Source organism: Pseudopodoces humilis, chromosome 1 (genome assembly GCF_049639895.1).
Source record: "Pseudopodoces humilis isolate 2021_Gansu_Grassland_sample_001 chromosome 1, ASM4963989v1, whole genome shotgun sequence".
Classification (NCBI taxonomy): Eukaryota; Metazoa; Chordata; class Aves; order Passeriformes; family Paridae; genus Pseudopodoces; species Pseudopodoces humilis.
The window spans coordinates 34,132,142-34,153,598 of NC_142200.1; the positions used below are offsets into that span (position 1 = coordinate 34,132,142).

General features: G+C 46.0%; 2 protein-coding genes across 7 annotated transcripts in view; one reads left to right on the forward strand and one right to left on the reverse strand.

Moving 5' to 3' along the window:
• The first annotated feature begins 7,741 nt into the window (after window positions 1-7,741).
• Window positions 7,742-9,051, forward strand: CRH (corticotropin releasing hormone). Its single transcript, XM_005517118.2, has 2 exons — window positions 7,742-7,963; window positions 8,494-9,051. The coding sequence occupies exon 2, from the start codon at window positions 8,509-8,511 to the stop codon at window positions 9,049-9,051; it is 543 nt and encodes a 180-aa protein (XP_005517175.1). The 5' UTR covers window positions 7,742-7,963; window positions 8,494-8,508.
• Window positions 9,052-9,126: 75 nt separating this feature from the next.
• Window positions 9,127-21,457, reverse strand: part of TRIM55 (tripartite motif containing 55) — a 37,237-nt gene continuing 24,906 nt past the window's right edge. For 4 of the 6 annotated variants that reach the window (XM_088061238.1, XM_014257705.2, XM_088061240.1 and 1 more), the window contains one exon: window positions 9,127-11,755. In XM_088061238.1, coding sequence (XP_087917364.1) covers window positions 11,636-11,755 — 120 coding nt within the window. In that variant the 3' untranslated portion in view covers window positions 9,127-11,635. The remainder of the gene's footprint in view (window positions 11,756-21,457) is intronic. The other 2 variants (XM_014257717.2, XM_014257724.2) reach the window with 1 other exon arrangement.

The window sequence follows — 21,457 nt, forward strand, 5'->3', positions numbered from 1 at the left end:
CCTGCCAAAATCCTATGTGTAAACTGTAGTTTTGTATTAGCATTGTCCTCTCATAAAAATGAAGTGTTTTCAAATAAAACACCATTGGCCTCTGGCTTAGAGAAATGTTTGTTGATCCTGTACACCAGAGATGCTGATGAAAACCAACTTCATGTTCCCAGCTAATTTAATACTATGATTTACTATAATGTACTGCCTGAATTGCAGTAGCACTTAGGATTCCTAGTCACAGACTAGGCCACTGCTGTGCTAGACACCAGGCAGGCATGGTACAAAAAAGAAAGTCTCTTCCCTAAAGAATTTGCAGTCTCTGGCATGAGTATGGTCATTACAAAGACAACAATCTTTTTTTCCAAGAAACGCCTCATCATGTTCATTATCCCTTGCAATTAGTCTCATGGGGCTCTGCTTCCAGCAACATGCACCTGTTAAGTGCAGCCTAGATGGAGCTTAGAGAGACTTTGATTCTTCTATTTTTTAATGAACAACAAATGGTGCATTAGAGATGTTTGCTACTTCAAATATTCAGACATCTGAATTTCTAATTGTTTAGTATTAGTCATAACTTAAGTAGGACAGAGCAGGTTCTATATATAGCTTGTTTCCTAGCCATTCAAGATGGATAGTCTGTTTGTATTTCTTTCCATACTTCCTCACTTTAAAGGAGTGAGAAGGCAGTTGCAACATTTCAAGTACTCCAAATGGTTACCCCAGATATTGAGACTGTTTCCAAAATCATAAGATTTTTAAGGAACATTAATTCTCAGTTCTTCTGGCTTATTTGGGGATTCTCAGCCCTGATGATATAGCTGGGTGATGTCTTTAAGCTTGAAATTGTTTTAAATTTTTTTTATTTTTTTTAGCAACAGTTGAAATCATAACAAGATTCCAGGAGCAGGAGATGCCCTTGGTATTACAGATGTCCTTTAATTTCACTGATCATTTTTCCCTTCTAGTCAGTTTTCATTTTTCAGTCTCATTCCTATGTTGTATATACTCTTACATGTGAATATATCATGTGTTATACATTACTGCATCCAGCTCTGGGGTTCTCAGCACAAGAAAGACATGGACCTGTTGGAGTGAGTCCAGAGGAAGGCCATTAAGATGATCAAAGAGCTGGAGCACCCCTCCTATGAGGAAAAGCTGAGAGAGTTGGGGCTGTTCAGCCTGGAGAAGAGAAGGTTCTGGGGAAATCCTAAGGTTTCCCTACTTTCCAGTACCTAAAGGAGGCTGATGAGAAACATGGGGAAAAACTTCTTAGCAGGGCCTGTTGCAATAGGACAAGGGGTAATGGCTTTAAATTAAAAGAGGGTTGATTTAATTTAGATACAATGAAGAATTTTTTTTAGGAGGGTGGTAAAACTGGAACAGGTTGCCCTGAGAGGCGATAGATGCTCCCTCCCTGGAAACCTTCAAGACCAGTTTGGATGGAGCTCTGATTGAGTGGAAGGTGTCCCTGCTTATTGCAAGGGGGTTGGAATAGTTGACCTTTAAAGGTCCCTTCCAACCCAAACTATTCTGTGATTCTATGATTATGAAGGAAATCCTGGCTCACAACAAGCACACACAGTGGATGTTTTGCGACTGAATGAGGGCTTCACTTCCTGAAAATTCAAACTCCAGCATTTATTCCATTACCTTCTTCTCCAACAGGAGAACAGTGGGTTGGCCATTGAAAAGGATATAGTTTCAGAAGTTTGCTCAAATCTCTTCTTCCTGGATGCTGGAAAATGCCACAACAGCTCAGTTGTGCTCAAATATTTCTCTTGAATTTTCTAGTAGTGCTCAGATCTGTTATTCTGGCTGCCTGGTTCCCCCATGCTCGTGACATGGCTACAACATCACAGCAAAATACACTAAACCTTGCTGCTGACACTGATGGCTGATGACAGGCCTGGTGGTGCACATGAGAAGATCAAGGCAGGGTCCCTGGTGTCAGTGGTGTGTTTGAAGGCTGAAGCCATCGCTGGCCCAGTGGTTTTTCCCATAGGAACATCCTAGCTGGGCAGATAGGCTCTCCTCTGCTCCTGGCCTTTTCTACACAGATCTTCACTGACTTCCTGGAACAAGACTGCCAACAGCCATCCATAATATGATTACAGCATTGTGGGCTCCCCTCTGTGCCCATCTCCCAGCCACAATTTAAGGGTCAGATCTGGGCTCTTACCTTCCGGGACAGAGATGCCGCTGGGGAGAGGCACTGTGGAATTCCCTCCCTGCCCTTCCCAACCCACCCTGGTTTCCTCTACTTCCCCTTGGCCAGTGGCTGTGGCCAGTACCAGTACCCTGTTTTGCTCACTGCAGCCATACCCTGCTGTCCATATTCTGTGTGTGTCCATATCTCTGCCACTCTGAACTGAAGTGAACCTGACTGTCTTGATGCCTTAAGTTTTAGCTTTCATATTTTTCATATTCTGTGGTGTCTAGGTGTGTAGTTTTAAACTTCATATTAAGTGTTAGTGAGCTCTCTTCACAGAGTAGGTGGATAAAAAGTTTGTTTTCTAGCTTGATACCAAGGACAATCGTTACAAGTTTTAGGCCCAAAAGCATAAACAACGGTGGACTGAAGAGAGAAAATGAGCGGGATGAGACTTCATAACCTGAAGCTGTGATTGGACAATTAACCCTGATGTGCAGATGGACCAAAACTTATAAAAATGTGAGACCTCGTGACCAGTCATCCATTTTGTGACCATTTTTAGGTCCATCTTGGGTGTAGCCCTGGCCAGGCTCCTGTACTGCCCAAGGTGGATCCTTTAAGACCTTTCAATAAATACCTACTTTATTCTTAACTCTGTCTAGCCTCTGTTCTAGGTTAGCCTTCTCAAGGCATCAGGTTTAGCAGCTTGTTCCAGATACATGCCAGATGCAAACCCAAATCCGTGTCCTTGGCTCAGTCTGCGCCAAGGACAGACAGACAAATTGGGTACCTAGCTACCCAGAAAAATTTATTTCAAATACACCCAGACACCAAGACAACCAGGAATACCAGTTGCTCTACACTCCTGGGACACGCCTGTTTGATGGATTTCCTTGTTGCTACCAATAACTGTGAGGTTAGTTCCCGCAGCATTATCATTAGCAGCGTAGAGGGCTCACGCACGTGCCTGTGCAGCCTTCTCCAGCCCTTATTTGAGAGCAAGAATAGCAGCTGACAAGTCTTGTGAGGTAAATATAAAGGTCAGCTGTTGCCTCCCTGGATGAGGGCTGTCAGGAGGAGAGAGGCACAGCACTTTCCCGCCTGCGTGCTTCTCACAGCTTCTGCAAGTCCTTTCCCTTCTCAGAAGAAGAGAGGACTCCTGAAATGCTTTTTGGTGTTGTCCAAGAGGGTATGGGAGCAGCTCCTCCCCGTGTTACCCTCGCTGGTGGGAATAACACCCTGAACAGGCAGGGTTTTGGGAAGGGAAGGCTCTGGCTGGGGCAGTAGGCCCATGCTGGGGATTCCTGAGCAGCGCACACTGCCCCTGCTCAACCGGGGGCCAGGCCATCCCTTCAAATCCACACGTGTGTGTTCCTCCCAGACATGCTGGAACCAAGAGGATATTCCTGAGGAATTTTTCCTTCGGCTGGGACCCACCAAACCCATAAAATTATGTCTTGTGAGCAGACATCTAGGATCAAGAGTATGAATATGAAGTTGTGAATCAAAATAGTCCTCTGGTTGAGCTAATGAACTTGGTCTCAGATAATGCAAGATTCACTCCTGCTTCTTACACAACTCCTGGACAGACATCTGATACATTTCTTCACCTTCTAATGCTGTTTTCCCCACTGGAAAGTTTGGAAAATTAATGTGCTTTCCACTCTCTCTCACAGGACTGTAGGAAAATCTGGTACAAGTTACAGGTGGAGCTCTGCTATAAGATTGAGGTGCACCACAGAAAATCTCTGTGACAGGAGCATTTGACTTCCTTCCTGGAGCAAGGTGATTGAAAAATGAAAGAGAAATTAAAAGTGAAGGACAGAATTTTGAAGACTTCTTGGGTCAGAAGCAAGGGCAGATAGCTGAAATCCTTATCAGTTTCATTCTTCATCCTGATCTACAACATACCTTTTTGTATTTAATTGATTTCGTTTGATTGATTTTTATAACTCATTTTAATTGAAGTTCTCTATCATTATTCTAGCAAATTCAGTCTGCTGAGGAATAACAGGCAGATGTATTTTGTTCTTAAAGTGACTTATCACCTTCAGGCATAGTAAGATACCCTGAATTTTTCTTTTCTTCTTCTTTTAGTTGTCCTAGAATCCATATTTATAACTATCAGATATAGATTTCTTTGTATCAAGACTACCAAAAGGTGAAATGGAAGTGTGATGTACATGTGTCAGTGCATGATTGCTGGCATCTCAGAGTGGGTGAGATGAGCTGAGTTCACCTGAAATAGACAGAAAGATAGCGTGTCTGATCATAGGGATCAAGAATGATCACATGAAGGGGTACTGTGAGATGTGGAAATGTTTGCTGAACTTAGCAATGCAAAAAATTCCTTACTGCCTTCTGACAAAGTGGTAATGAAATATTGCACTGTGGTGGAAAGTTGATCTACATCTGGTGTGTGTACTTCCATGTTTGTAGTTGGACTTCTTCAAAAATACCTGGGGTAAGAGCCATACCCTCAGTTTAACACCATTCCCTCTGTATTACCATATTTAGATCTGTGTGATCTCTCTGCTATGGTCAGCCAGTGAGGAGGGGATTCTTCTCGTCTCACATTGCTGTCTAAGAATTCAGTGACCAGGCAAAGGTGGTTGTCTGCACTCCCTTTATAGACAAGGGAACAAGGTGAAGGTCTCCAGAAACCTGAAGGTGCTCTGCTGTGGTGGGGTGCATCATGCTCTGGGCATGCTTTTGCTTTCCCTCAGCTACCTGAAAGTAGCTGTAATTGCTTTTCAGTAGGTGCCTGAGTTTGAGATCACCAAGGCTAAAGGGCAAGATCACCAAGGCTAAAAGGCAAGATCACTCAAACCAAGTCGGAGGAGAGGAAATGTGCCTCAATAGTGCTTTTTATTTCTAGACAGTGTTATTTTGTGATTCACTAAAATTTCTGTTTGCTCCTGATGTTTGCAGAGTGAGTCAAATATGAACACTTACGAAGGGTATGCTAATCTCAAACTATATCATTAAACAAAAATCACTAATCCAGATGTACCTGGTGTCCTCCTTGTCTTCCTTTTTCACCCCTCTGAGGAGAAGCCAAGATTTCTTCTGTTGCAATCTCCTTCAGGAGTGACACCTGACATTTCACTCAGAAACTAGTGACTCTGGACAAAGGACTTTTATAATCCTAGGCAGCCAGTTCTGCATTTGAAGTGCTGAGAGAAGTACTTTTTGGTTTATATATCTGTGATATTTTATATTCCTCATTATCAAGATATCCGACTGTCTCACAGTGTCCCCTGCATTGCTGCAAGCCCTCTCACACATCACTCAGGATCTATGAGGAAAGTGGGGTAATAAGACCATGTTAGCTCAGAAACAAGCTTTTGTGAGACACTGCAGACCATGCTCAGAGACAGGGGAGAGGAAAAAAATGGAGGAGAAGAAACTGGCAGGTTGTACAGCTCTTGTGGAAACTTGAGGATGCCAGGCTGCTTCTGTGTTGCATTTGCTATACCTGGATTTTTTCAAGGGACAAAACTGTCTGCCTAAAGAGACCTAAATAATATTGTATATTATTAAAAACATAATATAACCTGTGCCATTTCTCACTGGAATCAATCTTTTGGAGAAATGCAACTCTGTCTTACCCAGATCTCACCCCTAACAGCAAAAAAGTATATTATTTGGATCAAAATTCTTCTTTCTTTACATTTATGGTCACATTATTTTAAGAGGTTTTTGTGTTTTTAAAGAGTACGTTAAACCTAAAACTGGAGACACTGTGATAGAACCCACCCCAGAGCACATCTGAAGGGTTTGAGTTTAATAAGTACCTCTTCCATTTTCCATCAATTGATTGAACTTAGCTCCTGTTTCTTTGAACCTCTTGTTCTCACTGAAAGCCGTGCTGACATGCTTTAAAAGCATACAAATAACTGCTACTGTGACTTGCTACACAATATATTCTGCTCTGTAATACACATTTCAGTTCATGAATGCCTGAGGAAAAAGTGGTAATGAAGAGCTAAATCTCTGGTACTACTACTTGTTTTTCCATTTGTTTCTTCATGATGCACAGATCTTATTCTTTGGCACTTCACCAAAAGCATCTGAGGCTGGAGTTAGGTATAACTAAAATTGAAGTGTAGAGCATCTCTAAGGAGATGCTCAGAATTGGGCTGTGGCCAACCTCATACATTAAGTGGTTTTAACTTTGTTATTTTATTAAGGAAATGGAGTTCAGATTTATCACTTACTTCACATCAATAGCATGAGACCAGCTGTTCTGTCCCAACTCCTCATTACAATGGGAGACACTCAAGTGTGTCACCGCAGGAGTTTATTGTCTAACCAAGATAAAACCAGCAGGTTTTCTGAAAAGTTCTCCAGTTTAAAGGGAAGGTTATGATTCATGTTTCAACTGAGGCAGCAGAGAAGGACGACTGAGAAGCATTGACAAAGATGCTGGGATGCAAAAAAGGAAGAGCACACATTACACATGGAATGGATGTTGGGCAGAAGTTATTTCTATCGGCAGCACTTCCTCTTGAAGAGATCAGAGGGCAAGAAACCGAGGTGGAGGCATTGATGTAATATGGGCTGGAGCCTGAAGGCATGCTGGTCATGAGAGAATACTTCGTAAAAAGCTCCACGTGGATTAGGACAGGTTGGAGGGGAGGGCCTTAGCTGAGGAGGGCAAACAGGGAAAGCACGTTGAAAGGCCATGGAGTTCAAGAGGTGGGGAAGATTAGCTAGTGGAGTCGAGAAGGGGAGAAAAGAGCAGTTGTTGCCTCCACGCAAACAGTGGGAAAGCAATGGAGAGGAGCGCGGGCCGGAGCGCTGGAGCGGGTGCCGGCAGCGCGGAGCCGGGGCCGGGGCGAGCAGGCGGCGCTGCCGGCGGTGGCCGGGCAGAAGGAGCGGAGCGCCCCCCGGGCGACGCTCCCTGCCTCGGCAGATGCTCCCAGGCGGCCCTGGCGGCTGTCTCGGCCTTCCCTGACACCCCCTCTCTTTCCGCCCCCTCTCCCGCCGGCGGGGTCTTGGACAGCTCCGGTGCCAGCGCTGCCGCGGGTCCCTCCCGGCACCGGCACCTGCTCTGCCTCTTCCCCGCGGGCTCGGCTGAGCCCCTGCCCGCTTTGCAGGGCGGGCGCTGCCCCGGCCCGGGCAGACCCCGGGAGCGGAGCAAAGTCGGGACCCACGCAAAACACGCGCCCCGCGGAGCCTCCTGCGCCGACCCTCCACAGCCGCCCCGTGCGGGCGGGCTCGGGGGCGGCGGAGGCCGGGGGGCCGGAAAACACCGGGGACGGAGAAGGAGATTGCCCGGGATAGCAGCCCCAACCCCGCTCGGGTCGGATCCCTCCCCGCGGGCCGGCCCGTGAGTGGAAAGTTTCCCCGGAGTGACCTCTCATAGTACGCGCCCGCTAGGAAATCTCATTCAAGTATTTTTGTCAATGGGGTGGGGGGTGGGGGGGGGGGGCATCCTGCTCCCCGGCCCCCAGCCCGGCTGACGTCACTGCAGAGGCGATAAATATCTGTTGATATAATTGGACGTGAGATTTGGGGTTGCGATAGCGAAACTCGGCCCATCGCCGCTCCGACGGGCCCCCATGATTTATTCAGCAGTAGATCGGGGCACGCAATCGGGCTGTCAGGAGAGCGTCAGCTTATTAGGCAAGTTCTGCGTGATTTCAGGAGAGGGTCTAAGCTATAAAAATCCCGCGCCCCGGCTCTGATTAGTACCAAATCTGATCCCAAGTTCGCCAGAAGCCGTCTCCGAGGGAGAGCGAGAGGAAGGGACGCCGGGCACCGCCGAGTCCCGCCGCCGCCCGCCCTGCCCTACCGCCGCCACTGCCGCCCCAGGTAGGTGCGGGGCCGCACCCGGGCGCGCAGCGGATGCGCTGCCCTGCCCTGAGCGGGGCTGAGCGCCGCGTCCCGCGGGATACGGGGAACTCTTCTGGCCGGGCAGGGAGCGGGGACGTGGGGAATGGGCGCTGGAACCCCACAGCTCGTGGGGAGAGCCGCCCCGCCACAGGCACCCCACGTTCCCCTTCTCCCCGCGTGGGTGAAGAGGCTCGGGTCGCGAACACGGGTGGATTCTCCGCAGGGGTTCAGCCCAGCCTGGTCCCCGGGAGCCGCTGCCGGCGCAGTCCGGAGCCGCCCCGCGGGGTTGTTCTGCGGGGAGCGGCCGCCTCGACGGCGCGGCCGGGCTGGGCGAGTGCGGCCGGGGGCGGTGTGTGGGGCGCGGGGGGGCGCGGGGCGGCGCGGAGGGGCGCGTTCCAGCCCCGGGACAGCGGCGGCGGGGCCCCCCCCCTCCCCGGCCGCCCGCTGCCCTCCCAGCCGCCGCGGCTCGGCTTTCTAACCCAACCCCCGTCCCCCGTCTGCCCCCGCAGGTTTGGGCCCCGATCATGAAGATCCCGCTGCTGGTCTCCACGGGAATCCTGCTGGTCACCCTCCTGCCCTGCCAGGAGTGCAGAGCTCTCAGCAAGAGCCCGGCACCCGCCCCCGGGGCTCTGCACCAGCCAGATTTCTTTCAGCAGCAGCAGCAACAGCAGCAGCAGCAGCAGCAGCAGCAGCAAACTCTGCCCGTCCTGCTCCGCATGGGAGAAGAGTATTTCCTGCGCCTGGGCAACCTTCACAAGAGACCCGTTGGCTCTTTCTCCGCCTCCTCCAGCAGCACCAGCCACCTACAGCCCGAAGCCTCCGCCAGCAACTTTTTCCGGGCGGCGTTTCAACAGCTGCAGCAGCTGCCCGAGCGCTCGCCGGGGAACCGAGAGGACGGCGAAGCCGAGGGTGAGGCCGTGGAGAGGGAGAAGCGATCCGAGGAGCCCCCTATTTCTCTGGATCTGACTTTCCACCTCCTGAGAGAAGTCTTGGAGATGGCCCGAGCCGAGCAGTTAGCGCAGCAAGCTCACAGCAACAGGAAACTGATGGAGATAATCGGGAAGTGAAACGGCCCCTCCCCGCCTTGCCAAAGAGATTCCGCAGTTAGCACAAGAATAATTACACCGTCCGATGTACCATAGTGCTGCTCTGATGTCATCTCTTTATTTTTATATAGCTTTAAACCTAGAAGGGTGTACTCCGAACAGCCTCCGTCCCTTGACTAGCATGCACAACCGTGTACCAAGTGCAGAAACACGAGTGTCGTTCGTAACCTCCCCTACCTTTATTTATTTCTCCATTTCCCAGTTATTCTAGTGCCATCGCTACGTAGGGATGTGTGAGCATTGGAAGAAATGGTGCCAAGAAGACAGAAAACTTTTCTGCTGGGGGCAGGGAGGTGGGAGGGGGAATCTCTGTAAGCTACTTTCAATCCACTTTTTTTTTCCTGTAAACATTTTCACAATAAAACATCTTTTCAGCGCTCGGTCGATTTGGTTGTGTAAGAGAATGTTTAATATTTATATTTTTAATAAAAGCTGCAAAGTAAAGATGACTTGATAGACTTTCTTGCCTAGAGGCCTGAGGGTTGCTCCACCTCCCTCAGCGCTTACCGGGGCGGGGGTGCACCCCCTGCCGTGGACACCCGGAGCCCGGGGGAGCCCTGCATCTCTCCCGGGGATGTTTTCTCCCCGCCCCGGGAGCCCCGTCTCCGCGGGCTCTCCCACAGGCGCGCCCCGACGACGCCGGCCCCGGACGGGGGCTGCCCCGCCGCCGCCCTCGGAGCAAGCTGCTCTCGGGAACGGGGTGTCGAGGCCAAATCGGTGCCCCCCAGAGCTGCCGAATCCCACCTCTGCAGCCCCCCGAGGGGGCTCCCTGGCTCCTGCCGCTGTGGCCGGGATCGGGCAGCCTCTTCCCGCCGGGGAGCAGCGAAGGGAAAGCGCTGAGGCGCTCCCGCATCTCTTTTGCGTTTTTGCATCCTCCCCGCACCCCAAAAGGGCAGGTTCCTCCCTGCTTCGGCTTTCCCCGTCCCGACGGCGGTGCCCAAGCGGTGTCCCTCCCAGCGGCTTCTAGGGAGGCGGTCGTGGGTGTGGAGAAACTTCCCACGAGGAACTGGGGGAAATTTCCAGGACGACTAGGAGAAAATAGTAAATCCTTCACCCCGAACCAAATCCCAGGGAAAAGCTGCTCCAGCAGCCGGAGGCGATGCGGTGGCGGTGCTGGGCGGCGCTCGTTCTGGGTTGCGCGAGCTCCAAAGCTTTGCGCGGAGCTCGCCTGCGCAGCCCTCCAAAACTCGCAGGAGAGTTTTCCAGGGAACGTTCTCCACGGAAAACAGATACCAGCGAGGTTTGATGTCACTCGGGCCGGTAGCGACAGGTGTCCAGGACAGGGGCTCACCCCCCACAGCCTGCTAACCAGTCTGCACTGCCAGCTCACCAGTCCTCCTGGGGCACAGCGCAGCCTTATGGCCCCACAAGGCCCCTGCCAAAAGAGTGCACTGCGGGCCTGGCTCAGGGATTTGGGAAAGATCCACCCATAACCCTATTGCAGAGCTTGACACCTGGTCCCCTATGGCACCAAGTGCTCCCGGCAGCCTGACAATCTCTCAAACGCTACTGAGTGTTGACACCCTACTCCCAGTGACAAAAATCAGAGTGTTGCCTTCAGAACAACTTGTAGAGCCTCTTTTAAGACATAAATTTGATTTCATTTGGTGGCTCAACATCTGCAAGGCACACAGAACAGGACAGTCAGCATCTGCCTTTTCTACAGCACAGCACAGGGGCTTCGAATTAAACCTTGAGTGAGCACCTGTGACTACCTAATTTCACTCTGGTTTCGTGTAAGAACACGTCCCCTTTTGTACACACACTGATATCTGAGAAGACACAGACACAGGTTATGGCTGGACAGACTGGGCAGCACTTCAGCAACTGCCCCATACACTCATAGCTGTGTGGGGGTCTTGGCCAGTGCTTTTGATATGTGCATCTTCTTCTCTCCTGCCACTGGGAATCTTCCTTACAAATAATGTGTTTCTGTGAGCGTCATCTGTTATGGTTTAGTAGGAAGAGCAAGTGCAAAGGAAGAAATGGCAGCTTCTTTCTTCCCTGCCGTGTTCAGCCTCCGCAGCCTGGGAGGCACCAGTACTGTTAGACACAACCCTGACTTGGGGCTGCCAAGGACATGATAGTGTCACTGAAGTCACCAGCACTGACAAGTGGGGATGCAGGAGGATACTGAGAAGAAACACTGTTTTGGCAAAGGATGCTACTAGAGAATATCATACCAGCATTTTAGCTAAGAACATTGGTGAAGTGTTTACACCTACATGGGGATGTGCCATCAAGTGAGTTACAAAATACAAGCAGTGCTCAGCCTAAAGCTGTAGTGATGCTTCTTCCCTCTTGGAAGCAAGAAATTACTGGAAAACACTCTGACTACAATACATATCGTAACCTGTCCCCATGCTCCCCTCCCTCTCAGGTCTGTCAATTCAAGGGCATGACGTGGAGGTCAGCTGAGTTCGTAGGAATGAATCCTGCTCAGATGTCCCTTCCCAGGCCAGTTTCTTTGCTGACTGCAGCCAGGCTGCCTGTGCTCATGGTCCTTCTGAGGAGAAGCACACCAGAAGCCAGCCAGAGTGAGTCATCATTCATTCAGTGAGTTCAACCAGGAGAAGGAGAAGACATGACGAGCCGGCTCATCACCCCTCTCACTGCTCACGGGAGCTTCCTCCACTCGTCCTTGAGGGTATGGTTCAGAACCAGTCTGCAAAGGAAGGAAAGGTTGATAAATGGAAGAGGAAAACATGAATTGCATTAAAATCAGTAAGATTTCACAACATGCAGGGAAACAGAATGAAGTGGGAAAGAAGGGAAAAGGCAGGGAGCATGGAAACTTGGGAAGCTAAGACAAGACTTCTAACACCAAATAAATCAGAAAGACTTTTGCCATGACCAGTGTCTGAGGAAGGATTATGCTGGGTGAGCACGTCTCATCTGCTCTAAGGGCTTAGTCCTGATTTGGACCTCTGGAATATTATTGCACTGAAGGTGATAAATGCCTGTTCAGAAGTGATCCTGAGCCAGCTTGGCTTGTGTAGCTGGGCCTCCAGATTGATGTGAACCAGAGCCAAATGTTATTGCCAGTGCATTGCCACTCAAAATGATACTCGTTCTGCTGTTATGAAATCTGCTTTGGAAGTGTTTTATTTATTTATTTTTCTTTAAAGTCTTCTAATATTTATTTCACTTCAATTTAACTCAGATGAGGAACAGGAAAAAATAATACAGAAATATAAAGTTCAGTTTATATCCCTCTTTTTTTGCAAAGGTATCCTACACTTCCAGTAGAAAAAGTAATCTGGACATGTATACTGTAGCTGCTAATAAAAGAAATTTCTAAAATTAGTTGAATATTTAACAGAGCAGTTTAATAGGCAGAAATATTTTACTAGTTCCAGATCTCTTTGGCAAAGAATGAAGACTACTCTGTGATAGTATCAGAAATCCTAATAAAGATAAAAGATATAAAAATGGGTGGTTTGCTAGCTAAGGAAAGCCTCGTGTCTTCATCATTAAAACCACAATTTAACTTGCAATATACAGGATTTTTTTGCCTTTTGTATTTCTAGATGCACAAATTCGTTATTGTACATTCCTAAAGTTAAACCAGTCATGCTGACAGTCTTCTTTGTGCAGGGTTTTAGCTCACTTTGGAAGCCTCAGCATGATCTCAGGTGAACTATTTGATGCCAACATACTACTCAATAGAGGGCAAATGACAAAGTAATATCCTCTGAATTCCAACATCTTGATCATTTATAGAATTGTCCTAAAACAGAAAACTACTAAAGCAGTGTTGCTAATAGACACATCCAGCAACAAACACCGAAGCGGGGATGCTTGTGAGGAGCTGAAGCACGGGATGGATGATTTTCCTGGGCATTTTTGTGTGTACTTACTGTTAAAGTGTACCACAAGAATAAGTAAGAACTAGTGGTGTGTGAAGTATAAATTGGCTAATGGGCTTCATTCCAGTTACCAGCTGGTATCACCAACAAACAAGACAGCATGAAGGTATGAGAAGAAACAGACCCGTGTTTCTTTATTTATATCTAATTAGAGTTCACAGTGACATTTTTATCAACAAGATACTTGATTGCTTTAAATTGAATTTAAAGGAAATTTAAATGAAACAGCCCTATTAATTTCAATTAAACATTATCTGAAAAACTGCTTTACTATTTGAGATGTGGACCAATCTTTGACTTAGATTCATATTTTCAAAGCAAGGCACTCATTGCTACTTACTGCAAAACCCAAACAGGGATCTTGCAGATGAAAATAGCTTTTGCTTGCTAACTTTATAATGTGTTTTATTGAGGCCATGAGCATGGTGAAAACATGAGAAAACCAGCTGCCTACTTGAATAGAAAATCCCATTTCCAACAATGCTGATGAGAAGGGCTGTCTCGCAGGCTCATGGAAAAATATGGTACGGAATTGGGCCCAGAGGGCCAGATCTTCAGCTGAAAGGCAGGTAGCTAATTGAGGCCTGATAATAGAAGATCTGCCTCTCAGCCCTGGAAAGTGCTGATTGCAAATCTTTCAACCTGATTACAGTAAATACACAGCTAGACTTTCTGAGTTATAAGGCATTTGGCACTCTCTTGATCTTGGTAGATGCAGGAGCGTAGGTGGTTTATTAGTCTTTTGTGAAAATTTTTGCCTTTATTTTTGGAAGGGCAAGTCAGAGTGCCTGGACTAGCTAAGAGCAATTTTGAAACTGGTTGAATAATTTTGTGTGCCAAGCCCTCAGCAGTATGTGTAAGCAGGCATGGGGCAACCTTCCTCACTTCTTACTCTGTAAAGGAATGGGACTGGCAAGTGGTTTAAAACACAATTCCTGCTTTTTTTTTTTTTTTTTTTTCCACTTTAACCCACCATCCCAAAATTTACATTAAATCAAGATTAACTTTGAAGCAAAGAACTATCTTTAAGTTTAAAGTTACATTGAGTGTTTCATAGGATTTGGTCCTATTATATAAGAAGAAAAAGCACAGTCCAATGACTTAGACTGGCAAGGGTAACTGCATTACCCTGCTAACCACTGCTGCTGGTACTGCATTTCAAGCAAAACAATCTTTGTCTGTATCACTGCCAAAACTGTATTTCATAATGTGTTAACTCCTTCATATTTTGCTGCGATGACACCTTCCTGTGTCAGCAAAACAATGTTGGAACTCCAACACATTCCCACTGGGTTTGGCTGGATGAAGCATTTGCTCCCTGCACCTTGCTGGACTCAGCAGGCTGCTAGTCTGCAATACCTCGATGCGCCTTTCCAAGACCAATCATTTTCCATCACACCCAGCCAGGAGTGAAGCAAGCACAAAACTGACAGTAGGGCCATTACCTGGCTTTTAGGCTTGTGTTTTCACACCTGTGACACTTCAATGCTTGTCTCTGAATCATACAGTGACTGAGGTATGCTCTCTTCGTGTAAAACAAGAAACCATCAAATGGTGCCAGCAGCAACTTTGTCCATGTTACTAAGCCCATTCTTCCCTTCCAACAGCAGCCCACACAACTCAGAGCTATATAGTGTGCTGAAATTGTCCAAGACAAGGATTTCAGCTGCAGATTTTACAGAAAAAGGCCTATTTTGAACCAGGCTGTGATTGTGAAAGATGGAATGCAGAAGCAGGTCACTGAGATTGAGGCATTTGACCACTCTGTAGGTCCTTGTAATCTCATGCTGGATTATTTTGCTCTCCCTGTTATTGCAACCCTACTCTGCTCCCAGAGGAAAGCTCAGTGCTGAGCATGGCACAGCCCTTGCCACATGCCTTTAAGACAGTCCAGATTCAACACTTCATTGTGTCTGTCCATTGCTATTAGATAACTTGTCAAACTTCTACCTGAGATTTATCTTTGCCTTGGAGATCTCATGGGTAGGACTTGTTTTTCACATTACCTAGAATAACAAGTCCCAACCCTTTGGATCCCTAAAAGTAATAAGGAATAACTAAAGAGTTTACCTCAGATTACATTAATCACATTAGGGCAATGTTGAGAGAGTGCTGAATACTTACACTTTGATTTATGTTTTCCCCTGTGGTGTCGAGTGACATCAGATGGTGCTTTCAACAAGCACCAGGAATTTTCAGCAGGCCAGCTCATGAAGTGGGGAGAGAACCATGCATGACTGATGGTTGGTTTTGTTTTTCCCATAAGCAAAGTCCAGGCTGGAGTTTACATGCCAATTCTATGGAGGTGCTGAGCAACCACAACTCCCACTGAGCAACCATTCAGCACTCCTCAGCATCTGGCACGCTAGAATTTGCATGAATAAACAGTATAAGGATCTCAGAGTTGAGCCTGATGAGTCGTTTCAAAGTTGCAAATATTCAGCATCTTTTACTATTTGCTTCCTTAAGCAGGGCTCTACTTAAATCTGTATAAGGTTCTTGTAAAAGGGTGTGGAGAAGAGGAAAGATGCCAGTGAGATGGTTTGTCATAACGTTTTCATCTATTAGGTCTAGCAGTTATCCTATTTATGCTGGGGAAAAATATGTAGACTAGGCTTTTTAGACATTTAAAATACAATGAAGTCTACACATTGTTTTCTGCTTTACCAGCACTACCTCTGTAGCCTTTAGGTACAAAGGCTGGGATCTGCACTGACATACTTTAGTCATCCAGAAACAAGATATCTACTCAAGCAAACTCTATCCATTCCCTGTAATGGGAGTGATTAGAGAAAGGCACAACCAGAAGGTGATTTGTCCCATCCTCAAAGAAGTAGATTGCCCTTTGGAGGTACCTGTTCCTTTCTACTGACTCTACAGACACTGGATGACTGGGTTAGACTAGATCTGCCTTTTAAGCAATTATACAAACAAGATTCCAGCCAAGTATTTCAGAATATCAAAAACCTCCTTGATAGGAATTCTGAACTTTGACTGCAGTATTATTTTACAAGATCACATACTCTTAAATTTAGGAAGTGGGGAGGAAAGGCGAAGGGCTGAATGGCTTCATAATCTACTTTAACGCAGAAGGATGAGGTGGTTGGCTACAACCTATATGAAGGTCTTCTGGAGCAACAATGCTAACCAAAGCAGGTTTTGTCCCTTGGGTCCCCATTCACCTCTTCCTGCTTTTGTTCCATGGTTCACTGCCCATTTGCATTGCTGCAGCTCTTTGAAGGGCTGTGCTAAGAATGGGAATGTCACTGGAACAACATCAATTTTTGGTTGTTTTTTTTGAGGTGAAGGAAGCTATTTTTAAACCTGGATCATTTGAACAATTTGGTTTCAGCACAGCTCAACAAACAGCTGCCTCAGCACCCTGTAAGTGGTGGCATCTGGGCAGCAATAAGAGGCACGGCCATTTGGCAAAAAAACTCCTGAATCACCTTTGCTGCCAGAGGAAAAAATGGATCCACACCCTTAGAGGCACATTAACTACCCAGTGCTTTTGATGCCTACTCTTGATCCAGCAGGAGAGCAAGGGTGTGAATTTGTTAGAAAGTGTGGGTCTTGGAGAGAGAAACAGTGAAAATACAGGTTTCTTGCTTCCAGGGTTTCTGTAGTCTCAGAAAATGAGCTAGAAATTAAATTTAATTCCCATTTTTAGCTGGCTTGTTTAGAAACAACCCCCAGTGTTGACAAGAACAGGCATGATTAAAAAATGCTAGCTGGTTGCAAAGCAATCACAGAATCTGTAGGCTATGTTTGTCTGCCTCAAATGTCAAGTGTTACACTTCTGGCACTCAACACTTCCAGGCAGCGGAAACAAAGGGAGCACAACAGGTTATTTTTAAATAGTTTAAACTTTAGTTCAAGCATTTTGTTTTCAGATTTTTATGCAGTCTAGCTCCTTCAGCATAACACCTGGCAGCTGTCACAACAATATTGTTTCAAAGCTAAGAGGCTGCTTATTTTGCATGGATTTTTTTTTATCAGTAGGAATCAACAGAGCATTCTCCAAAATATTTGCTACAATTACCTGCCACAGAAATACATAAGGTAGCAGACAAAATTATATGCACAGACAAGCTCCATCAGACACAGAATTAGACATATCACTCCTTAATAGTGGTCAGTAATGAATTTTAAAAGTCCATTGGGAGGAGATGCTTCAATAGATCATCACTGCATTACAATTAACATTATGTGGATAATGTCTAATGCAGATCCTCCTACCTAATGATCTCAAAGTGATAAAATATATTTCAGAGGAAAACAGCACAACTGGCTTATTTTGGTATAGGTTCCACACATCTCCCACAGGACATGGAGGTCCAGACACTTGAACCTGTGGTGGAAACTGCATTAGAGCATGGTGTGGGAGAGCAGCCTTTTTCTCAGCATTACTTGGGACAAATTAAATACAGTTACCTTATATAAGTCACCTATTTTTTTCATGACTCAAAGAAGAAAAGGCAGAAATAACATACTTGTGTGATGTTTGACCCATTGCAGCACCTCACTGATCCAACTTTTTATTGAGAGTAATCCACTACATATTTGCAGGAAACCTAGTCCTGCTACTGTCCAGGAAAATAAAGTAAACCCAAGAAGAGAGTCTTAAAAATACGCAAATATTAAGGCTGCATGAACAGAACAGTCTGTCCTGCATTTATCCACATCATTCTTCGTTCCTCTTGGAGTGAAGGGTTTTTGGGACCTCCTGATCAATCAGCCTTTTACCATTTCTGCTCACTTCCAGCCCTGCTGGAGAGCTGTATAGCAAAGGAAGGATCCTATTGAGAGGCTGCAGGAGTAAGTGCTGATCACATAGTACACACTGGTCACCAGTGCCAGGAAGCTACTCATGATTACCAGTTCTTCCCTCTTCCTCTTACTGCTGCTTTGTCACACAAATAGATATGACTTCAGATTAACAAGTTAAATGTGAAGTAAAGACCTTCTAAGAACTTCTCCACAGCAGTAATCAGTCTAATCCATGTTGTAGAAACTTCGCTGTTAGCTTTCAGGGAGAAGTAGCAAACATAGTAATGGTTTAATGTCTTGTCTGTTTCTGTCAGGCAGTCTTTGACTAATATGGACTTTTGTATATCAAAGCTTTTTCTTCCTCTGTAAATGGCACCTTTGCAAATCCAATGACTGACACAGAGTGATAGTTCAGACTGTGATTCACCCTGGAGCTCCATTCATAGGATCAGATAACAGAGGCAGCATAGCTTTGAGGTGTGTAGACAGACACATCCCATGCTTGGAGGCTCATCCTGTGCTGCTCACATTGCGAGTGACTGACTGACCTGGGCTCTTGTAAGCATGCAGGCAGTGAGAGTGGTGTATATGTGATGTGGACGCAGCACAGCTTCTCTGAGGGATAAAACCAGTGGAGGTGCAGGACAAAAAGCCAGATTGTCAGCTAAAGCAACCTGTTGTCATTCCGCAAAGCCACCACATAACAGAAGAGTCTTGGCCACAGTTACCATATTTTTTTCCCTCATCAGCTGTTGCTGCTACCACATTTTCTTTGTGTGCTCATTTTTCCATGTCTCCAGTTGCCTGAATCTGCTCCTTACTGCAACCACAGCAACTGAAGCTGTTATCCAAGCTATGACTCCGCTCCAAAACTCCAAAATTGCTCAGTGAGTAGCACTGTGATTGCCCAGATGGATGTCTGTCACGTCAAATCTCACATTGCAATCTCTGCTTGCCCGTTAGCAATGCTGGCCTGCTTGCACAGCACTCAGCCAAGTGATGAGCAAGATATTAAATCAAGCTTCTTTCTGTCCATCTCACACAGTTCCCAGGTGAAGTCCAAGGAAGCGGTGATAAATTCTGATCTTAGAGCTTTGGATTCAGTCACAATTATTGATCAGGTATTGATAGGGTATCGAGTACAGATTGCAGTCACTGTCACTAGAGGCAAGCTTGGAACTGACCTGCATGTTGGTCAGGCACAGACTCAATTTCTTTTAAAAAATAAATTTATTTATTTTATAAAACTAAACTTTGAAATTGTGCATAAGTATCAAAATGAATGTATTTTAAAAACAAATCTTTTGCCAGATGTTGAAGAGGCTCATCAGCACTAATGGGGGAAATGACAGCTATGTTTTCTCAGTAAGGCATTTTGTAATAGAATAAGTCATACAGCAAGTGTTTCATCATGAACAAAAACCACTTCTGTGTACAGAAGTGCTGAACCAGGAGTGCTCTGAGTGACTGATCTGTATTTCGATCACCACCTTCAGTGGCTGAAATAGACTCATGCAGATTTTATAGGGTGCTCTCTAAATTGAAAAGAGCAATGAGAAATTCAGATCACTTATCCTCCAGGACCGTGAGATCCTCATTTTCTGCTCAGTCAAAGGCATGATGTCTGTGTTTGACATCTGTAGCACGGTTTGAACATCGCACCACCTCTTGGCTGACAGCCAGGGATAACAGGGTTTTTTAATTAGTCACCGGTCTCTTACTTAATGACCTGAAGATTATTGCAAAGATGCCAGGAATATATATCACCTGAAAAGAGATAAATCACCTGAAAAGAGATACAAGGCTGAATCATCACTGTTTGATATGTCTGTCTCCCTATTTTCCATTTAATTTTGGCTGCACATGCAGCCCCCTGGTCTTTATCTCCATTTTAAATGCATGGTAGGTGGGCACTGCAGGGTGCTGCAGTCCAGCCCCTGCCTGCTCACAAGCTTGGAAACCCTGCAAGTGGAGTGACCCCAACACTGGGGCTCAGGCCCAGTTAACTAATTACCACCACTGGGATTTTCAGTCAAATAGGCTGGCATTTAAATATTGATCCATCTCCAGTGGGTTCAGGACTACCAGTGCTGCTTTCCAGAGGTGAGTGAATGGCTGCACTGAAAGCCTGGGCTGCCCCAAGGCAGTAAGATAACTAACCAAATATTCCACAAGCAGATGGTTTGTGTGGTTGTGACATACAACTACCATAATGTGATGCAAACCAGAAACAGTTCATCTGTGATTAAGAAATATTTTTTGTTCACATTCTATTTTCCTTTCCAAACTCATTAACAATGAACAGAACGAGTGGTGCTTGGAAGAGGAGGCTGAATGGAGGTAGAATTCAGTATTTAAATGAGCAAGTCACAGAAAGACAATGTCTAGGTGAGCCTGGCTTTGTATTAATTTCAACAGAAAAAATAATTTTGTCCAAACTCTCATTGTGGAGATCCTTTTCTGAGTAATAGACTGAGAAAAATGAAATATCCATAAATCAGATGGTATCTATGACTCAGCAGTCAAACAGCAGAGCAGACTATTTGAAGGAAAACTTCAGGTGAAGTATTTGCCACTCATATTAATTATGAGAAACTGTTGTCTGAAATCTGGTCTTAATGCATTGCCCTCACGACTCATCACTGCTGCCTCTGAATCACCCAGGTAATTCTCAAAATTAAGGGAGAGGGAGGTGTTAAAAGAGGAACAATCAACACTTTCCTGATTTCCTCTGCATGTATTGCCAAACTAAGGGGGAAAAAATTCACCTGAAGCACAAAGTCAAGATACAAAACGGAAATTTACAGGCAAAATTTGCCAGCAACTGAACATCAGTCAGAGTGACCACAGACATAGCTGCTATCACTGAGCCCCAACTCACTGAGTCAAACTACTGAGAGGCAAAGGCAGAATTTCTTGACTGCTAACTGAGTTTCTTGCATCTAGTGTTTGTCCTATAGTTCAGGTACAGGCTGAACACTTTCCCCCCCACTCCCACCCCCTGCCCAGGATGAAATTTAAGAGATGTTTAGGAAGAAGATTGAAACAGAGTTTGATTTGGGCTTCTATACCAGCTGATTCAAGGGTCTCCTACAAAAAGCTCAGCTTCATGGAGAATAGATGACTCATTTTCATTCAGTCAAACCTTGCAGATTTTTTAATGGTACAAGAATAAACTCATCAATTTTCTACCTAAGGAAAAGTAAAATACAGGTATATCAAGACCTAGATTGCAAATCTCAAGTTCATTTTTGCTGTATGCATTCCTGGATCTTTCATTAGCACTAAACACACTTGTTGCAGGGAGCAGAGAGCCTTTGGAGCAGCAGCTGGTGTCTTGGAAGAGAGCTACCTGGGCCATGCCTGCGGGTGTTCTGCTCTGGGGGAAAACTGTGGGAAGGCTGTGTTGGGCTGGCCAGAGGGAATGGAGACCCTTAGCACAATTTCTGCAAGATCCAGCCTTGCAAGGCTGCCTTCTCCTGAGCAAGAAATCCTGCTTGGAACAGCTGGATTAAAGTAGGTATCTGTCTTCTTTACCTGAGCAGATTGGAAAGACTGAGTTTCCAATTTGGTGAAGAGAACGTTTATTATTTGTGTTCTGCTGCCATGCTTGTGCAAACATTCCAGAGAAGCACTGTGCTAAAATGTGGGACCACGCCTTTTATACCCTGATGGGAAAGTGGGAAAAGATCACAGTGTAATCTCTTAGCCTTATTTTGGTTTTCAAT

Bases quoted from the DNA above. Each gene is read 5' to 3' on its own strand.
- CRH (XM_005517118.2), top strand. From the start codon at position 8,509: ATGAAGATCCCGCTGCTGGTCTCCACGGGAATCCTGCTGGTCACCCTC.